Consider the following 20,929-nt stretch of genomic DNA (forward strand, 5'->3'; position numbering starts at 1 on the left):
GGCAGTCGGATTCTGACATGTGTCGTGATTCCGAGACCGGTATTCTAAGCGCTGGCATCTCAACTGTCAGGGTACTGAACATATCCCGTTATGTCACTTCTATTAGTATAATCTAGTTTTGTGGTAATGATGTCCACTATGCATAGGCTTATTTCTGGATATCATATTTACAGAACAATTATCTATAATGTACTGTTACATCCCTGTGTTTGTGTAGCCAGTAAAGTGGATCAGTTAGTTTATTAGTTGAATCAGTGCTATAATGTGATGTATCATTGATGCCGCCTGAGAAATAGTGACACCAATTCCACCGTGTTAGGGTTCCCATGCGTAGAACTACAAATAGTCACCTGATACCTGGGATGCATGCATTTGGTGGTACTGAATGCTATGGATCAAATACTTTACCAGCCCACCAGGACCAGTATGGAATCATGAGTCTTTCCCCTTGTGAAGTGGCTAAACCTCTCACATATACCCTAAGTTAAATGCTACCGAACCATATAATCCACGTGTGAGAGGCCTCTGAATGCATCTTCATACCTGGCAGCTGTGATCTTCAGACTTTTAGGGGTTGTTGACCAGTATCAAGCAGTAAAAAGAGTGTAGAAGTGGGCCAATGGAGAAGTTGCTATAGCAACCAGAGATGTGCAGTCAGGGGAGGCAGAGCCTCTCCTGTCATACTCTTGAGATTTGATATAAAAATTATTACAATAATACAAATAAGATATTTATAACTTATAAACATCTTTGTTTATTGTAATCATTTTCATAGTTAACACTCACCAGCTTTGAGGAGCTCACTGGGACTGCAGGTAAATTAGAGATGAGGCAGCAACAGCTCAGCCTCGCTTCTGTACAGTCAGACACTGCTTGCTGTCCTGGGGAGGGGCCACATCATGGGCAGTAAGGTGCACAGAAAGAGAGCTAACATGCATGCCTCTGAGTATGGGGGGTGTGCCTTGAGCACTGATGGACACCTTGGATGTGTCATGTGACCAGGAAGTGCACTGCAGTGTTTAGAGATCGGAGCTCAGTCAGCAGCAAGAGAAGACAGTGATGCAGGTAGGAAAATCAATGGACACTAAAGCTTAGTGTAATGAGGGGAGAGTTACAGCGAGTAGGGGGTGAGACAGTCTCCCAGCACTCAGACCCATCTCCATGTGTGCCTCCCCAGCCATTGACCTCACCGCACATCACTGATAGCAACCAATCAGTATCTACCTAGCATTTGATAGATTGTACTTGATAATTGCTCTCTCTCAGCTTATTGGTGGCTATGGGCGACTTCTCCACTGGTTCACTTCTCCACTCTTTTCACTGCTTCATACATCAATACCTTAGTAAACACTTGCCTACTCCCAGAGGGGGCAGCCAGGTCGGCGCAGCAGGGGCCATCACAGCGGCATAGGTAGGTGGTGCTGGTGTTGTGGGGGCACACGCCCCGCTATACAGTGCTAAGATCACAGACATTGTAAAGGTGGGGTGGTTCTACGTTTATTCAATTCAGCACCAATCGCGTCATCGCCTCCCCCCTGAATCGCTTACTTGTGCTTGATAAGTGCGGGGCAATGCGGGCGGGTGGCAGCTGGCTTCGGGAGACATGCCCACTCTTCTGGCTGGTCGGTATCATCACTCGATTTTCGGGAGCCTCCCGGATGTTCCAGGAGAGTAGACAAGTATTCCTTAGTGCAGAGGTGGGCAATAAGCTGCTCTCCCATTGTTGTTGAACTACAAATCCCAGCATGCTTTGCAACATTTTTAGCATGACCAAACTGTGGCCACCCTTCCCTTTGTTTGACACATGAGTTCTAAAGTACATACGAGTACTAGAATCTAAACATATTTACTAACCAGGGATCTTCCTCGTCACTTGCATTGTGATACATTTTTGTTTACTTATTCCAATGGCCCACTCATTCCAGTGGAGTTGTAGAAACTCCGTATAAATTAATTGGTCATTGAGTGAAGCCTAACATACATTGTTTATTTGTTTTTCCCTCCCACATTAATAGAGATTTAGTTAATTGACATTGATTTGTGAACAAAGCAGGGCTTCCCTGTGACTCCTATCACTGATAGCCAATCATGAGCATGAGAATCTGCTTGTGACTGGCTGAACAGCTAAGGTGTTTCTGTTCATTTAAATTCAGTCCAAGCGAATTAGCAGTTTTATGAAGGGGGAAGGGTTGAATGTGGATTACAAGAAGAAGAATACATTTTAAATTGGGAGGATTCCTGGGCCAAAATGTGGCTAATTTTTATGTCCCTTTCTTGAGATTGCGCAAACAGCCTCGGAGACTTGCTACCATTGTTGCCCCACAGGCTCCACATATGCATCCTAGGTGAAGTAGTAGGAAAATGCACCCTATAGGCACTCTAGAGTAATTTAAAATAAAGCACCTCTTCAAGTAATTATAGGTATATATAACTGGTGGTAACAGCGCTATACAAATAGTGTGAATTTTGTATATCCAATAATATATGCAAGTGCACTAAAAAGCAGATATACAGATAAGAACATCATAACAGAACATTTATTAAACAAATAACTATGGTAATGATAAAAAAATAGTTGAAATCATAGGCATAAAATGCACTAATAACTTGTAAAAATGTCAGGGACAATATCACAACCTAAACTATAATCCTAACCATGTTATTATAAACCCTCCCATGAGTGATTTGATAATTAGCTGTAACTGCACAGTCCTTCCCTATCAGAGAGTCCATAAAATATGGAAGTGGCAATCCTTTTAAGGAAAAATCCAGCAAAAATATGAATATACTGTTTATATTTATTGGTACTGTGAGGTTAATGCAGAGTCCCTTTAGCACTTGGAAAACTGGGCCTGATTCAGACCCGGTCGCAAGCGCTGTGCCTTCGCAACCGGGTCGATGGTGGGCCAGTGCGCATGCGCACGACGGAGCCGGCTCGCGACGGGCACTCCGTCGCTCCGGGTTTCGCAACAAATGGGGCGAGCTGTCGATATTGAGTGACAGCTTGCCCCCTTTGGTGGGCAGGCCGGGGGAGTGGCTGCCCGAACGGAGGCGTTCCGATGTGAACGCCTCCGTTTGGGGGCGGCCCCACTGACATCACTCGTGATGTCAGTGGAAGAGATTTCGGCTCTGTTAGAGCCGAAATCTCTCTGGGGCTTGCGGCCACAAGGGTCTCGTCACAAGCCCGATGGTCGCGATGGTCTTGACCATCGCGACCATCTTCCTGGCAGCTCGCTATAGCTGTGGGTGGTCACCCACAGCTATGCGAGCGGCCAGGAGGCCGTTAAAAAAAACCAGAAGGCCGGCCCTGATTCAGAGCGGGCGCTCTGTCAGAGCGTCCGGCTCTGAATCAGGGCCACTGTCTCCTGTGGGCTTTGATACGGCTGGTTGATACCTGGATATTGTGACTAGATCCGTAGGATGACTTTTGGTGAATGGATGTTACTGTTGGTCCACTTGTGCAGTGGCAAACGCAGGATTTTGAAAGGGGGGTTTCCAAATTCTTGGTTACTGAAAAAACATCTAGCCACAAATAAATATATAGATGCCCTCAGTAATGCCCCTTATACAGTGCCCCCTATGTAGTGCCTGCAGTAGTGATGCCCCTATGCAGTGCCCCAGTAGTGCCCCCGGGGGCCCCACTCCCAAACGCTCACCCCAATATAATTATTGCTACATAATGGTAGCACCCACTCTGGGTCATATAATTAAAATTGATGTACTGCATGATAACATGACTGGGCCTTTCTCATGGCATCACCACTTAATTCACATAGAATACCTTTATCACTTCTCTATTTGTTTGTATATTTTTTGTGTAATTTTAATTCTTTCTCATTTCATTAACACTTAGTGAAGTATAAAGAAAAGATGTGTAAGTATAAATCAATATCACCTTTTTCCCTTTTTCGTGTGATGCCCTGGGGATGGCCCTTGGTTGGAATTTTTTTGGGGTGCCTTCCTTCTCGGACGTGAACCCCTTAATGCTAGGGACGCCAGTATAGAGGAGCCTTGACGTTTGGCCTGGCGCTTATTCATATATTTGCAAATGTATGTAACTAATACCTCTGAATCGCTATTATCATGTAGGATTTAAGTATTGTTTTTGCTGCAGTGTGCTGGGGGGCAAATCTCTTTTTTTTCTGTGTTAAGTGTAAACCCCGCCCTTTACAAGCACCTGTGTTATGCAATTAAGCTGATCTGAGCAACTACCATTTTTCTTGCACATTAGGGGTTCTATTTATTAACATTATTTTGACTAAAATAAAGTGACAAAGGGTGTTTTCACACCCTTTTCACATTATGTTAGTATCACCTATAGTTATTACAGGGCAATTGGAGTAGAATTCGCAAAATTCTACTCCAACCCCTAATTATCACTTATTTTTAGTAATCAGATCGCATTTCCCATAATTGTAATGGGAAATGTGATCCGACCAGAGTTACTAAAAATAAAATGTGGAAAAAATACCTAGGGAGGCCCTGTGATAATAACGCCACCTGGAGGTGGCGTTATCCAGGGTCTCCCCCAGTTACCGGACTCCTGCTCCACTCTAACGGGGAGAGCAGAGTCGGGAGTCGGTCCCAGTAAGCAGCTGTGTGGTCTAAACAGACCGCAAGCTGATTACTGTAAAAAAAAAAAATTAACTTACCTGACTCCAGGGACCGGTGATCGGGGCTTCGGGTGATGTCCTCCCTTCGGTCAGCTGATCTCCCATAGTGCACTGCGGCCCGGTGCAGTATGGGATATCACCTGACTGGAGGGCATGGAGGACATCACCGGAGGCCCGGATCATGCAGGTAAGTGTTATTAAGGGAGGGGGGGTCCGCGATCACGGGGGCGGGGCTTAGTGACAGGGGGCAGGGCTTAGCACCGGGGGGTAGCAGCGACGGCCAGTCGGCGCATGCGCGGGCACTTTGTCACGGTATTTTTTCCGAAAATACCGTGACTAGTGTACGGATTTGTAGTAAATCCCTGTGATATTGTCTGAATTCGCAATGCAAATTCAGTTGTTAATATCACACTACAATCTGCATTGTAGTAAATAGAGCCCTAGGCCTTTTACTGTGCTGAAGATAAAACTGTGCCTCCTTTGTAATAAAAATGCATAACTGCCACATTTTTGTAACTGTGTCCCATCTCAATAAAAGTCTATACCTGTGCCCTCTTAATAAAAATCAGAAATGCCTCTTTCTCAATAAATTTTAATAACTGCACCCAATTAATAATTGTAATATATTATGAAGTTGACCCTTAATTATAATCAGTGATGTGCGTTTAGGTGAGACAGAGTTTTTTCTGTCATACTTAGTTATACTCCAGAGTTTTGACTACAAAAATAATAAGAAAAATGTAAAGAACATATTATAAATATCTTCTTTGTATTATTCTAATAATTTTTATAGTCAAAACTCCGGAGTAAAAAGTGAATGGCAGGTGAGACACTGCCTCCCCTATCTACCTTATCCACACATCTCTGATCAAAACTCACCAAATTTCCAGCACTATATATGCTACACCTTTGTATAATGCCCACATGAACCCTCGTGTTCATACATGTGTCTGTAAATCTGGCACTAATACTAGCCAGTGCCTCCCCAGCCATGTACCTCACCTCACGTCATATTATTGTGCTCATAATATTTTTATGTAGTTCAGAAGGCATACTAAATACTAAGATGGAATCTTATTTTGATCTAGCATAATCCACATAAAAATGAAAAAATTAAGATTCTCATACTTCAAGCAGACTGCTTCCAAGGAGCTCCCACTGCAAAATGGCTTAATGACTGAGCAGACAATCAGGAGAGGATTCCCAGTGGCTGATGATTGCACTTTGGTAGCAAAGATTACAGAAGCTGAGGACTGCACACTGGAAGCAATAAGTCACAGAAGCTGAGAATTGCACATCATTTGAAAAATAGATAAGGATTTCACACTGGCTGTAATGAGTCACAGGAGCTAAGAACTGGACATTGATAGTAGAAGCTTATAAGAGCTAAGGATTGCACACTGGTAACACATTCACTGTGCAGATTTCAGAGAAACAATAGTCTACAATTTCACACTAAAGTCAAGACTCAAATGAGCTAAGGATTGCACACTGCTATTAAAGACTCACAGGAACTGAGGATTCCACACTAGCAGTAAGGATTGCACACTGCTATTAAAGACTCACAGGAACTGAGGATTCCACACTAGCAGTAATGAGACACAATGCTGAGGATTTCAAACTGGTTACAAAGGTTGACTTGAGTTATGCATTGTACAGCGGTAACTGTGGCTTGCACACTGGTTTTCTAAAACAAACATCAACATCTTGTATAAAAATGAGCAGAAAAAGCTGTACCTATAAAACTAGACTATCAACAGGCATGTAAGCAGTGCAAGCTAAGCCACAGGTAAAAAAATTTGTAATAGATGTAGCATCTTTGGATTCAGAGCCAAGAGGGTTGTCATTCAAGCCAAGGCCACACACAGAGAAGCAATATAAAAGAGCAAGATTAAGTAGCTTGAAGTTCAAGAGAAATGTGTTTCAATTATGTGCTGTATCAGGACTCAGGGTGACACACAAGTGACAGAGTGTCCGGACTCAGGACAACTGACTGGCATCAGGGTATGAGAAGCTCTGGAACACAGCAACATGATTAGAAAAGGAGAACTACAACTACGGAAGAGGAGAAGTGCAAAAATGATCTGACCCTACTTGTGAGAACAACCAAAGACTCCTACACCAAATAACAGGTGAAGCCTGTTGAATAACTGATGCACTACTGGAACAATAGAAGTCCATGGTGTTAGAAGCAGCAACTGTTCTCAAAGCTCTTGCGGCCATCTCTTATGTTGGTGTTTTTGCATTCTGACATGGTCAGTTGTCATGGAGAGTCCTGCAGGTTACTCTTCTTACCTCAGGCCTCCTTTCACTCCCAGCGGTCGTGCTCATTGATTAAGAGTAGGCTGGACGTAGCTAAAGGTTTAAATAGTTTTTAGATTGTTACACCTGTGCCGGTGATAGTTCCTGAATTGCTAGCAGCTGAAGCTCTGTTACTGTTTCCTGTTACTTGTTGGTGACTCGATTTTATTTTTTGGGATCTTATTGCTCTGCCCTGACTGTATTTGTGATAACCTGTCTGCTGCCAACCATGACCTTGGCTTCTGTGCCACAGTTGTCTGCAGCCACAGTAACTCTTTCATTGGACTGTATATACAGTACTATATTCCTTCTGTTAGTTCCGTTGCCTGTAAGCTCCTATTCGTTAAACTTGGCTATATCATCTGCCAGCTTCAGCCCTGTTCCTGTGCCATCTAGTTATGTACTTATTTAGTGTCTTTAAACCTACATTGGGGCCATAAACCTTTACTATATGGAATGGAAGATCTTTGGTAACTTGGGTACAGCTTTATGGGAAAGGCCATACACTATCATTGCCATATCCAGATTTTGCCCCAACTATTAAATATATTATGACTATATAATAATAATAATAATAATAATAATAATAATATATCATTTTTGGTGAAGACCTTGTGAAGCTGTTGCAAATGTTTTAGTACCCTTCTACTGATATTGCCCTAACACAAAGTCAGGTTCTGACAGAGTAAGTAAGCCGCAGCTCTGGTTTGAGTACAGTGTTACATCCATGTACAACACAAACAGACATTTAAGTTGTGACCTCAGTATAATGAACATAGAGGGATCTGGCTACTCATAGCAAACAGAGGCCCTGATTCAGAGGCGGACGCTCTGACAGAGCGCTCGCTCTGAAACAGGGCCGGGCTTGTTTTTTTTTTGAACGGCCTCCTGGCTGCTCGCATAGCTGTGGGTGACCACCCACAGCTATTGCGAGCGGCCATGATGATGGTCACGATGGTCAAGACCGGAGCACGACCATCGTGCTTGGAGACGAGACCCTTGTGGTAGGGTCTCGTGTCTGCAAGCCCCAGAGAGATTTTGGCTCTGACAGAGCCGAAATCTCTCCACTGACATCACGAGTGATGTCAGTGGGGCCGGCCCCAAACGGTAGGCGTTCACATGGGAACACCTTCGTTTGGGCAGCCACTCCGCTGGCCCACCCACCAAAGGGGGCGAGCTGTCACTCACCATCGACAGCTCGCCCCCTTTGTTGCGAGACCCGGAGCGACGGATTGCCCATCTCTAGCCGGGTCTTGCGCATGCGCACGACGGAGCCAGCTCCGTCGTGCACGTGCGCAGTGGCCCACCATCGACCCGGTTGAGAGCGCACAGCACTTGCGACCGGGTCTGAATCAGGCCCATAGTTTAGTATTTTGGGCCTGATTCAGATCTGCATGCAAAAGCCATCGCAGCTGCGTTTTCTCACTAAACGCAATTGCGAAAATATGTAATTGACCCACTCACCATCCAGGGATAAGTGGAGCCCACTGAAAGCATCTCACATCCGCCGATCACGCACAAAACCGGAAACATCGGATGCAGATCCTGCCGCCATCAGCCTCCTGAGTAAGTCTATGATGCCGCAGACACAGCAGGTCTCCAGTCATGCAGAGGGCTCTCCTGCTACAAGCAAGGACGCAGTGGCTGATTTATGCATGCCCAGATACCAGTGTTGAAATGGTCCGACACGCATGCGTTTTCCTCACCACCCCCCAAACGCTGACTACCTGTCCCTCACTTTGCGAGCGACTCCTCATTGTGTGCGCGATAACAAAGCAGTCACTGCGCATGTGCTGTGCGGCTTTCACGCATGCGCAATGGCTGACAATCGCCAAACTGCGTAAATATCAGAAATGCATGCGGATATGAATCAGGCCCTTTGTCATTTTGTAATCGGAAAACTATTTGTAAGGAAAGCAGATGTATTTGGCTGATGCCCTCCTATAGCCTTCTGAGTCCTAAGTTAGTAAAGTAAGCTATTCCATCTGCATGCAGACATGGGACGGGCAGTAGAGGCAGAAGAGGCTGCGGCATTGGTGAAACAGTGGCTCTGAGGCATAAGGCCAGTAGTTAACAAATTCATCACATTTCCTTTCCTATCTATTTACTGACTTTCATTACACCCTGACCCGATCGAGCTTTCGCCCCAACTCTTAAATATATATACTGTATATATTAGAGATGTGCGGGTTCGGTTCTCGGAGAACTTACAATATCCAAATTTAAAGGTTCCAAATCGAACTGTGTCCAAGTTCAGAATCACTTTGGGGTACCGAGGCGAACGGAGTCCTGGTTCGGATCTTCCCGCAGTTCAGATTTTAAAACTAAACTCGGGATTTGGATTGCATGTAAACAGGTCATCATTATAGCTGTTACAGATCCAAAACCCGAAGATGAATCCGGATCCAAAACCAAATACGAGGGTCGGCGCACATTTCTAATGGGTGGGGTAAGGGATGCCGGTTCTCGGGATCCCAGCGATCAAAACCCTGACACAAGCAACCCGGCAGGGTTAGGATATTGACACCCAGAGCCGTAACTAAACTATGTGGTGCCCTGTGCCAGAAAGAGCATTGCCCCCCCCCCCCAATTTTTCAAATAGGGGCATAAGATAGTGCACCTGAAAAAGAGCCATGGCCTCATGGGGAAGGACCAGGGAAGAGATAGAGGAGGCCAGGAGATGCCGGGGATAAAAGAAGAGGAAGCTACAAGTGAGAATGATAATAAATAGAAAATTGACAGGCCCAAACAGCGCCCCCTGCCCTGTGGTGCCCTGTGCCACGGCACCGGTCGCACTACCCTAGTTACGGCCCTGCTGACACCTGCCGGTAGGTATCCTAACCCTTGCCCTACCCCTATCCCTAATCCTCCCTCCCTGCACCCTGAACCTAACCCCCCCTAGTGCCTAGCCCTAACCCTGCTCTTAGTGCCTAACCCTAACCCTTCTCTTAGTGCCTAACCCTAACCCTGCTCTTAGTACCTAACCCTAACCCCAGCCCTCCCTGTCCCCCACTATTTACCTTTGGGGTGCTGGCAGTTAGGATTCTGACAGTATATGTAAGAAAGGAAGGCCACGTATATGGTGCGCAACACCTGCAGCCCCTATAGGCACAAAATGAGAGTCTCACAAAACTCAAAAGTCACAGTACAATAGAAATCTTATTGTGCCCTTAGATGGCGCTGGATATAAAGTGAAAAACAGTATAAGATATTAAGACAATACTTAATCCTTTTGAGAGGTGTCTTAATTGTCTTTAATCGCCCACAATCCTTTTTGTGTAGTTTCAAATAATCACAGAGGGCTCCAAATGATGCATATGCAAAAAAACATATAAAAAAATAATAATTCTTAACAATATGGAAATAAATATATATATATCTTTCAACTTCGTCTATATTTTAGATCAAAAGATCATAAATATTTTGCGCACCAGACTCACGTAACAAAGTGTGAATCTGTATATATCTGGGTATCTTTTATCTTCCCACTTTATATGATAACCGTGCGTTTAATCAAAATAAGTGATCAGCCCGGCGCAGAGACGGTACTGCGTACCTTACTCACATTCAGTGTACGCTAACAGTGCCTGTAATGGTTTCTTTTTAGGTGTCATTCCTTAACCCTTCCATCTTCCATCATTCAGCCATACATCCTCATCATGTAAAGAAAGGGGAATATATCTGTAGCTGAACAGCGATTTTATTACAGAAGACAAAACATAAATATAAACAAATATGAAAGATCACGACCTGATATGTTATGAAAGTGAAGTCCGGAATTCACTATCTCCTCCAACCAGGTTGATGCATCCAATGTCAAAATTTTTTTTATATAGCCAGAGTCCCGTAACCAATGCGTTTCGACCCGTCCGTTCGGATCTTTTTCCAGGTGTATGGGGCACACTAACTATGGATACCTTAAGTACCCCTTTCAATCACATAGTCAATTGCCAATTAGTCAATTACCAACTAAATATTGGACCTCACCATGTATATATATATATATATATATGAAAACTCCCCCACATATATTGCAGAAGTATTAAAAATCCACATTCCCGGATATATAAGTCCCTCTTTCCTTTTGTCCTTCTGCCCGACATGGACACTTCCGGCAGCCGCGTTCTCAGTGCAACCACATGTCACGAGGCGCGTGCATCTGGCGTCTGTCCGGAACTTAATAATGTCCCCTGGTCCGTCCTCGCGGGTAGGTTTAGAGGGTACAACCTTAGCTTCAGGAATCGCCGGAAGTGACGTCCCGCGTCTGTAGCGTGTCTTTCATATACACGGGTAACGGCACTTGAAAAATGTGTCCGGGAGTGAGGTGTCCATATTGAAGCCCTTTATATAAAGGTCTCCTATAAATAATCATGAGGATAAAATGACTAAAAAATATTGAATAAAAATAGATACATATTAATAAATATAAAATACTAATTGTAAACATAAATATACATTAGAACCATGTCATAATTAAAATCATGATGAACCTATAAAACATACCTGCCTATTAAAAATTGTATATTATAAAAGGCTAAAAATATTACAGGAACCATTTTACCTCAAAATCTAAGTTGAGACCTCCAGGGGCTAGCATTTTGTATTTGTAAATGGTCCTCATTTCTTCCTTGGCTAAAGTGGTTATATCGCTATTAGATCTTATAGACCCTTTGATTAATTTTAACCTGAAGAAGTTTTTTATGTCATCTGTAGAACACTGATGGGCAGTTTTAAAATGGGCTGACAAGGAATGGGAATCTAATCCTTTTCTGATATTACGGAGATACTCTCCTATACGGGTTTTTAGATTCCTTGTTGTCCGCCCTATATAAAACAAACCACATTTACATTCAATGGCATATATAAGGTTTTTTTGAATTGCAAGTGATAAAATCAAGGACCTCAAACGTTTGTCCATTAATCATAATTCTCGTGATTTTCTTTTCCTTTCCCAGTTTTTTAACATTCCTGCAGCCTATACATAAACCACATCTATAAAAGCCTACTAATTTGTTAGTATTCATAATTTTCTCAGACTTTAGATGTGCACTTTTAACCAATTTCGTTTTTAGGTTGGCTGCCTTTCTGTAAATATGGACTGGTTTGGGTGGAATACTTTTTCCCAAGATAGGGTCCCTCCTCAATATAGACCAATGTTTTTTGAAAACTTTTTCAATCTCTTTATGTTGGGAATTAAAATCCGTAATAAACGCCCATTGAAATTTATCGTCTTTCGTTTTCTTAGGCTTACTAAGCAATAGTTCATTTCGGTCCATATCTGCCGTGGCTTTGAATTTTTCTAAAACAAGTTCCTCCTTATAACCACTTTCTAAAAAAGCCGCTTTCATCTTATTGGCTTGTTCATTGTAGACCTCCAACTTGGAGCAATTCCTCCTAATTCTTTTAAATTGTCCCCCTGGTATGGAGGTAAGCCATTGCGTATGATGGCAGCTTCCAGCTTGTATGTATGAGAGTGAATCGGTAGGTTTCTGATAAGATTTGGTTAAAAACATGCCCTCCTCTACATATACCGTAACATCTAAAAAATTAATACTCTCATTTTGGATATCAAACATAAGTTTGATATTCCGATCATTCCTGTTCAATCTATCACAAAAACTATTTAAAAGACTTCTCTCCCCTTTCCATATAAAAAATATATCATCAATATATCGGCACCATAGCACCAGGTTTGCCCCTTGTGGGTTATGGTTCCAGATAGTCAAGTCTTCCCAAACACCCATAAAAATATTAGCGTAACTTGGGGCAAACCTGGTGCCCATAGCGGTACCGACCTCCTGCAGATAAAAAGCATCCTTGAATAAAAAGTAATTTCGTTTTAAAATAAAATTTAAATTAATTTAGTTTTAAAATAAAATTAATTTAGTTTTAAAATAAAATTAATACCCTTTATCAAAAACTCTTGTAATTCTATATCAGTGTTGGAACCTTGTAGTGTTAGCTTCACATCCTCTATTCCTTTATCATGATTTATTATAGTATAGAGTGAACTAACATCGACGCTAACCATGATGTAGTCCTCTTCCCATTTTAGTTTTTCAACCTTCTTCAAAAAATCTTTAGTGTCTTTAAGATGTGATTTATTGAGCAACACTAATGGTTGTAAATAAAAGTCAATAAATTCGGATAAGTTAGATGTAATCAAATTAATTCCAGACATGATAGCCCTACCAGGGGGGTGAACTGGGTCCTTGTGGATTTTAGGTAGTACGTATATAATGGGAACTACAGGTTTTTCTATTATCAAAAATGTAGATTCCATTTTGGTTAAAACTCCTTTTTCCACATAATTTTCTACCAAAGACTTTAACTCTATAAGAAAACTCTCTGTAGGATCTCTCCTTAATTTTTTATATGTCTGCATATCATTTAATTGTCGATCGACCTCATTCTCCCGAGTATCCATTAGCACGATTCCCCTCCCTTGTCTGCAGGTTTAATAATGATCTGTTCATTCTTACTAAGTTCTACAAGCGCAGTTCTTTCACCGTAGCTTAGATTAAATTAAATTTTTTTGGAAGTTATATCTTTCAAATCTTCCATCACTTGGGTTGTGAATGTATCAATATAACTGCCTTTCAAATGAGCAGGGAAAAAAGAGGATTTGGGCCGGAATCTAATCTTACTCCCAGCTTCTGCCTCCATTTCTGGAGATTCGTCATCTTTCAAGAGGAAAAACTTTTTTACGGTCAATTTCCTTACATATTTCTGTATGTCTATAAAAAGGGCAAAATCATTAATTTTTGTTGCAGGGGCATATTTTAAACCCTTCCAAAGTACTGATTCTTCATTGTGGTTAAGGATATGTGAACTGAGGTTAAAAATTTTCACTTTCCCTTTAAGGTAGTCACATGGTTCTGAATCTGTCCCTGTTTTGCATCTTTTTCTATTTTTACTAGATCTTTTCTTTTTTTTCCTTAGTTTCTGTTTCTTTATCCCTCCTCGTTTGCCCCGTTTTTTTATTTTAATTAAAACCTGTGGTTTCTTATGACTCTTCTGTTTCCTAAAAAACGCCTTCTCGATATAGAAGTGGGCATATCCCATTTCGGGCTAGATCTCTTATGGCCAGGGGTAGAGATATTCTGATCGTCAATCTTTTCCTCCCCCCAATTATCTGCTCTTTTTCGCCACCAATTTTTATTATTACCCTTCCTTTGATATGGTTCATTGTAAGGCAATTGATCATGGTTGCCTCTGTTATAACCCCTTCCCCCATATATTTGAGGTGTTTTAAAGTTATGTCTACCATCCCTATATGTTTGATATCCAAAATCATCCCATCTTGGTTGGGATCTAAAGATGGGAGATTTGGGGCTCAGATCTGAAACCTCATATTTCTTCTCTTTATGGATAACACCTTTATTTATTATTTTATTATTTATTTCCTCACCCAAATTAATTTCATTCTTATCCCTGATAAATTTCTTACATTTTTTCTGTTTGAGATCCCTTTCAATTTTCATCACCCTTTGTTCAGTTCTCTCTATAAGTTCTTTACCCTCCGGAGAATTACTAAAGGGTTGAACCAGGGATTTATTTGTTTCTATTTTGGATTCAATCTCCTTAAGTTCAACCTGTCTCTCTTCTATAATTAGATTGATCAGGGAAAAAGAACAACTTTTAAGGATTATATCCCATTTAGTTTTAAAAGATTCTGTACATGAAGAGAAGGAAGCCTTTTTGTCTATTCTGAGCCCCCTGGGGATGATCTTGTGGGAAAGATATTTTTCCAGAGTCGCTATCTCCCACCACATTCTACTCTCCCTAATGAGGTCCTTTTCTAACTCATTAATGATTGTATTGAGGTCATCATCCCGTATATCTATATTCTCTATGTTGTCCTCAAATAAACTATCAAAACGGTCAATTCTAGTATCTCTGAATGAGAACATGTTTTGAAATGTGAAATCAATACAACAATTGCAGCAACCTAACGATAGCACTCAAGTGAGAGAAAATCAATATATTTAAGAAAGGAAGGCCACGTATATGGTGTGCAACACCTGCAGCCCCTATAGGCACAAAATGAGAGTCTCAAAAAACTCAAAAGTTACAGTACAATAGAAATCTTATTGTGCCCTTAGATGGCGCTGGATATAAAGTGAAAAACAGTATAAGATATTAAGACAATACTTAATCCTTTTGAGAGGTGTCTTAATTGTCTTTAATTACCCATTGTCTTTAATTGATAAAGGGTATTAATTTTATTTTAAAACGAAATTACTTTTTATTCAAGGATGCTTTTTATCTGCAGGAGGTCGGCACCGCTATGGGCACCAGGTTTGCCCCAAGTTACGCTAATATTTTTATGGGTGTTTGGGAAGACTTGACTATCTGGAACCATAACCCACAAGGGGCAAACCTGGTGCTATGGTGCCGATATATTGATGATATATTTTTTATATGGAAAGGGGAGAGAAGTCTTTTAAATAGTTTTTGTGATAGATTGAACAGGAATGATCGGAATATCAAACTTACGTTTGATATCCAAAATGAGAGTATTAATTTTTTAGATGTTACGGTATATGTAGAGGAGGGCATGTTTTTAACCAAATCTTATCAGAAACCTACCGATTCACTCTCATACATACAAGCTGGAAGCTGCCATCATTCGCAATGGCTTACCTCCATACCAGGAGGACAATTTAAAAGAATTAGGAGGAATTGCTCCAAGTTGGAGGTCTACAATGAACAAGCCAATAAGATGAAAGCGGCTTTTTTAGAAAGTGGTTATAAGGAGGAACTTGTTTTAGAAAAATTCAAAGCCACGGCAGATATGGACCGAAATGAACTATTGATTAGTAAGCCTAAGAAAACGAAAGACGATAAATTTCAATGGGCGTTTATTACGGATTTTAATTCCCAACATAAAGAGATTGAAAAAGTTTTCAAAAAACATTGGTCTATATTGAGGAGGGACCCTATCTTGGGAAAAAGTATTCCACCCAAACCAGTCCATATTTACAGAAAGGCAGCCAACCTAAAAACGAAATTGGTTAAAAGTGCACATCTAAAGTCTGAGAAAATTATGAATACTAACAAATCAGTAGGCTTTTATAGATGTGGTTTATGTATAGGCTGCAGGAATGTTAAAAAACTGGGAAAGGAAAAGAATCACGAGAATTATGATTAATGGACAAACGTTTGAGGTCCTTGATTTTATCACTTGCAATTCAAAAAACCTTATATATGCCATTGAATGTAAATGTGGTTTGTTTTATATAGGGCGGACAACAAGGTATCTAAAAACCCGTATAGGAGAGCATCTCCGTAATATCAGAAAAGGATTAGATTCCCATTCCTTGTCAGCCCATTTTAAAACTGCCCATCAGTGTTCTACAGATGACATAAAAAACTTCTTCAGGTTAAAATTAATCAAAGGGTCTATAAGATCTAATAGCGATATAACCACTTTAGCCAAGGAAGAAATGAGGACCATTTACAAATACAAAATGCTGGCCCCTGGAGGTCTCAACTTAGATTTTGAGGTAAAATGGTTCCTGTAGTATTTTTAGCCTTTTATAATATACAATTTTTAATAGGCAGGTATGTTTTATAGGTTCATCATGATTTTAATTATGACATGGTTCTAATGTATATTTATGTTTACAATTAGTATTTTATATTTATTAATATGTATCTATTTTTATTCAATATTTTTTAGTCATTTTATCCTCATGATTATTTATAGGAGACCTTTATATAAAGGGCTTCAATATGGACACCTCACTCCCGGACACATTTTTCAAGTGCCGTTTCCCGTGTATATGAAAGACACGCTACAGACGTGGGACGTCACTTCCGGCGATTCCGGAAGCTAAGGTTGTACCCTCTAAACCTACCCGCGAGGACGGACCAGGGGACATTATTAAGTTCCGGACAGATGCCAGATGCACGCGCCACGTGACATGTGGTTGAACTGAGAACGCGGCTGCCGGAAGTGTCCATGTCGGGCAGAAGGACAAAAGGAAAGAGGGACTTATATATCCGGGAATGTGGATTTTTAATACTTCTGCAATATATGTGGGGGAGCTTTCATATATATATATACATGGTGAGGTCCAATATTTAGTTGGTAATTGACTAATTGGCAATTGACTATGTGATTGAAATGGGTACTTAAGGTATCCATAGTTAGTGTGTCCCATACACCTGGAAAAAGATCCGAACGGATGGGTCGAAACGCGTTGGTTACGGGACTCTGGCTATATAAAAAAAAATTGACATTGGATGCATCAACCTGGTTGGAGGAGATAGTGAATTCCGGACTTCACTTTCATAACATATCAGGTCGTGATCTTTCATATTTGTTTATATTTATGTTTTGTCTTCTGTAATAAAATCGCTGTTCAGCTACATATATCATCCCCTTTCTTTACATGATGAGGATGTATGGCTGAATGATGGAAGATGGAAGGGTTAAGGAATTACACCTAAAAAGAAACCATTACAGGCACTGTTAGCGTACACTGAATGTGAGTAAGGTACGCAGTACCGTCTCTGCGCCGGGCTGATCACTTATTTTGATTAAACGCACGGTTATCATATAAAGTGGGAAGATAAAAGATACCCAGATATATACAGATTCACACTTTGTTATGTGAGTCTGGTACGCAAAATATTTATGATCTTTTGATCTAAAATATAGACGAAGTTGAAAGATATATATATATATATATTTATTTCCATATTGTTAATAATTATTATTTTCTTATATGTTTTTTTACATATGCATCATTTGGAGCCCTCTGTGATTATTTGAAACTACACAAAAAGGATTGTGGGCGATTAAAGTCAATTAAGACACCTCTCAAAAGGATTAAGTATTGTCTTAATATCTTATACTGTTTTTCACTTTATATCCAGCGCCATCTAAGGGCACAATAAGGATTCTGACAGGTGTCGGGACTCGGTACACTAAGCCGTGGCATCCCATGTGCCAGGATTGTGACTGCATCCCATCTCTATATATTACATACACAGTGTATGTATGTATATATATATATAGTTATGATGATATGATATTATTAAATAATATAGGTATGTGTTTGGCTATAGCAATGGGGCAAGAGCCAATCAATAAAAACATGACAGGGCAAGAACTGAGTCCAAAGCGAGGTTCCTCTATTTGTTTTATCCTATCACTGTTTTCGTATATTGGTATTTTAGTTAGATTTTTCCCAATTGTACCTAAGGCGGTTTTATTATTTTGCTTGTAATTTGCATACAATGGAACGGGTGTAGTAGGTATTACCGCCGGCCACATGGCTGGTGGTTCAAATCCCGACAGCGGAAGCCCGGCAGGGGTGAAGATCCCGATCGCTACTTAAGGTTAGTACTGCTAACCTAATTCCCTACCCTAACTCTCCCTTAGGGGTGCCTAACCCTAACCTTCCCCCCTAGTGCCTAACCCTAACCCCCCTATAAGTGCCTAAACCTAACCCCCCCTTCCCCGAAGCTTAAACCTATGTCTCCTGGGGGGTGCCTAACCCTAACCTCCCCCCGAGGGGTGCCTAACCCTAACCCCCCCTTCACCTAGCCTAAACCTAACCCTCTCGGGGGGTGCCTAACCCTAAGACCCCCCGGGAGCCCTAAAACCTAAATGCAGCTGTCCGCGCACGGCGCACGGCCTACCTTCATTCGGTATGCCGGGCGTCGGGCTCTCGGCGCAAGTCTAATGACAGGTGTCGGGATTTCGACGCCTGTCACTAGTACCTTGCCGGGGTTAGACAGTCGGGAAGCTGGCGGTCGGCATTTAGACCGTTGGCTTCCTGACTACATCCCAATGGAACACCTTTCCTAACACTTACTGAGTATTTATGTTAAATCAGTGTTTCCCAACATCAGGGATCCCTAACAGCGCATGTTTTACAGATCTCCTCAGTATCACAGGTAAAATAATTAGCTCCACCATTTTAAAATGTGTCTGTACAACATGCACTGTTAGGGGTCCCTGAGGACTGGATTTGGGATACACTTCTCTAGCCTGTTAAAAAAATATTCAGGTCAAGCTCTTTTTATACATTATTACTTTTGAATGGAATATTTAGTATAAAAGCTGTGATCACTATAGTTTTGGCTGTGTCTTACATGTATTTCTGTGCTATTACCTCCACAGAAACTACCTGTAAGAGCCGGCCTATGGACCTAGTATTCATAATTGACAGTTCCCGCAGTGTCCGTCCTCAAGAGTTTGAGAAAGTGAAGATCTTCCTCTCAGATATGATTGACACCCTGGACACGGGTGAACGGGCTACTCGAGTGGCGGTGGTAAATTACGCCAGCACAGTAACGACGGAATTCTTCCTGAAGACTTACTTCAATAAGGCGGCAATGAAAAACGCTGTCTCCTTGATCAGCCCACTGTCCACTGGCACCATGACTGGTCTGGCCATACAGACAGCACTTGAGGAGGCATTCACTGAGCAGTCGGGAGCCCGTCACATATCTCAAAAGATTCCCAAAGTAGCCATCATTGTCACAGATGGCCGACCCCAAGACAGGGTGCAGGACGTAGCCGCCAGGGCTCGGGCCTCTGGAATAGAGATCTATGCAGTGGGAGTGGATAGGGCTGATATGCAGTCTCTTAAGCTGATGGCAAGCCAACCCCTGGAGGAACATGTATTTTATGTGGAGACTTATGGAGTCATTGAAAAGCTGACCTCGAAGTTTAAGGAATCTTTTTGTGGTGAGTTTTTACCCCTCAAGACCAAGTCAAAAATCTATTTGTCAAGGATATCCACCCAAGCTCTTTTTATTTTATAGCACCATACATCAGTATTTCTTTTGCTTTATGTTTTGTTCAGTGTTTTTGGAACTGCAAAAACTATTGTGCCAGTACTGTATCATTATTTACCTGGGAAGCCCTTGGGCTTAAAAGTGTGGCCATGGTTTTCGCTGGTGTGGGTGTAGATTTACGCAGCCAATAAAATGTATGACCTATTGCAATTTTAAATAAATACCTTCAAATACAGCACTACAGCTAACCAATACAACATGCAGAACCAACCGTATAATACAGAGCGTATTCTTGTGACCACTAGATGATACAGAGCACTTTCTAGTGACTGTTCTACAAAAGAGAGGATTCTATTGACCAATATATACTACAGAGCACATTAATTATCCCTATACCATGCAGAGTCCATTATTGTCCTTCGCAGTACAGACTGGACCAGTAGACTGGAGAACCCCTTTTCCAATCCCATTTACACTAAACAAGGTAAAGCTGTATCTGTCTGCTCCTCCATCAGAAGGGCACTAAATGTGTGGACATGTTCGTGGGTAGAGGGGACGTACAGAGGTACATATTCCTATTGCAATGACCTGGCCTGAATAAAAAAACAGATGGTAAATGTGTTTCTTTGACATCAGTTATTGAATTAATACTATGGTTTTGCAATTAGATAAAAAATGGAAAAAGAGCAGGTAAAGGAGGCATGATGGAAGAGTACTTGCACCAGCCCTATGGCAGGTGCAGGTTATCCATGTGAATATGGCCTCCTATGTGACCGATTCTGCGTCTCTGAACGTAACCACTATCAGCAACCTGCCCGCGGCACTTCCATAAGACGCAACATCTCCGTGCGTCTGTTTAGCCCCTTCTCCCCTGTTACCTCCCAGTCACTGCCCAGGAAATCCCCATACATTCCTGCTACTGTGCGTCTACATCTGTACTGCAACTCTGTACAAGCAAAATCTGGGGGCATGCGCGGTGCACTGCGTTCGACATTGTCGCTGCATCTGAGAATCAGAATCAGGCCCTATCTTTGTTGGAGGGACTATAAACACATGTAAGCTATATCTGATTATTACAGCAATAGGTCTCATGGGTATATATAGAGGACTCATTGGTATCTATAAAGTATCTAGTATGCTTATTTCAGGTGTCTTTAATATAATGAGGCAAGAAACCTTTCAAGATTTCTATATTATTATTTTTTTAATACAATGCAATAATATTTTTAACGATATCTTTTTTCAGTATTTTAAAA

General features: G+C 41.5%; 1 protein-coding gene across 1 annotated transcript in view; it reads left to right on the plus strand.

Moving 5' to 3' along the window:
• MATN3 (matrilin 3) overlaps positions 1 to 20,929 on the plus strand; it is a 44,708-nt gene that overhangs the window by 3,139 nt on the left and 20,640 nt on the right. Inside the window, exon 3 of the mRNA XM_088468139.1 lies at positions 19,054 to 19,623. Coding sequence (XP_088324265.1) covers positions 19,054 to 19,623 — 570 coding nt within the window. The remainder of the gene's footprint in view (positions 1 to 19,053; positions 19,624 to 20,929) is intronic.

Source organism: Taudactylus pleione, unplaced genomic scaffold (genome assembly GCF_031769625.1).
Source record: "Taudactylus pleione unplaced genomic scaffold, aTauple2 ptg000081l, whole genome shotgun sequence".
Classification (NCBI taxonomy): domain Eukaryota; kingdom Metazoa; phylum Chordata; class Amphibia; order Anura; family Myobatrachidae; genus Taudactylus; species Taudactylus pleione.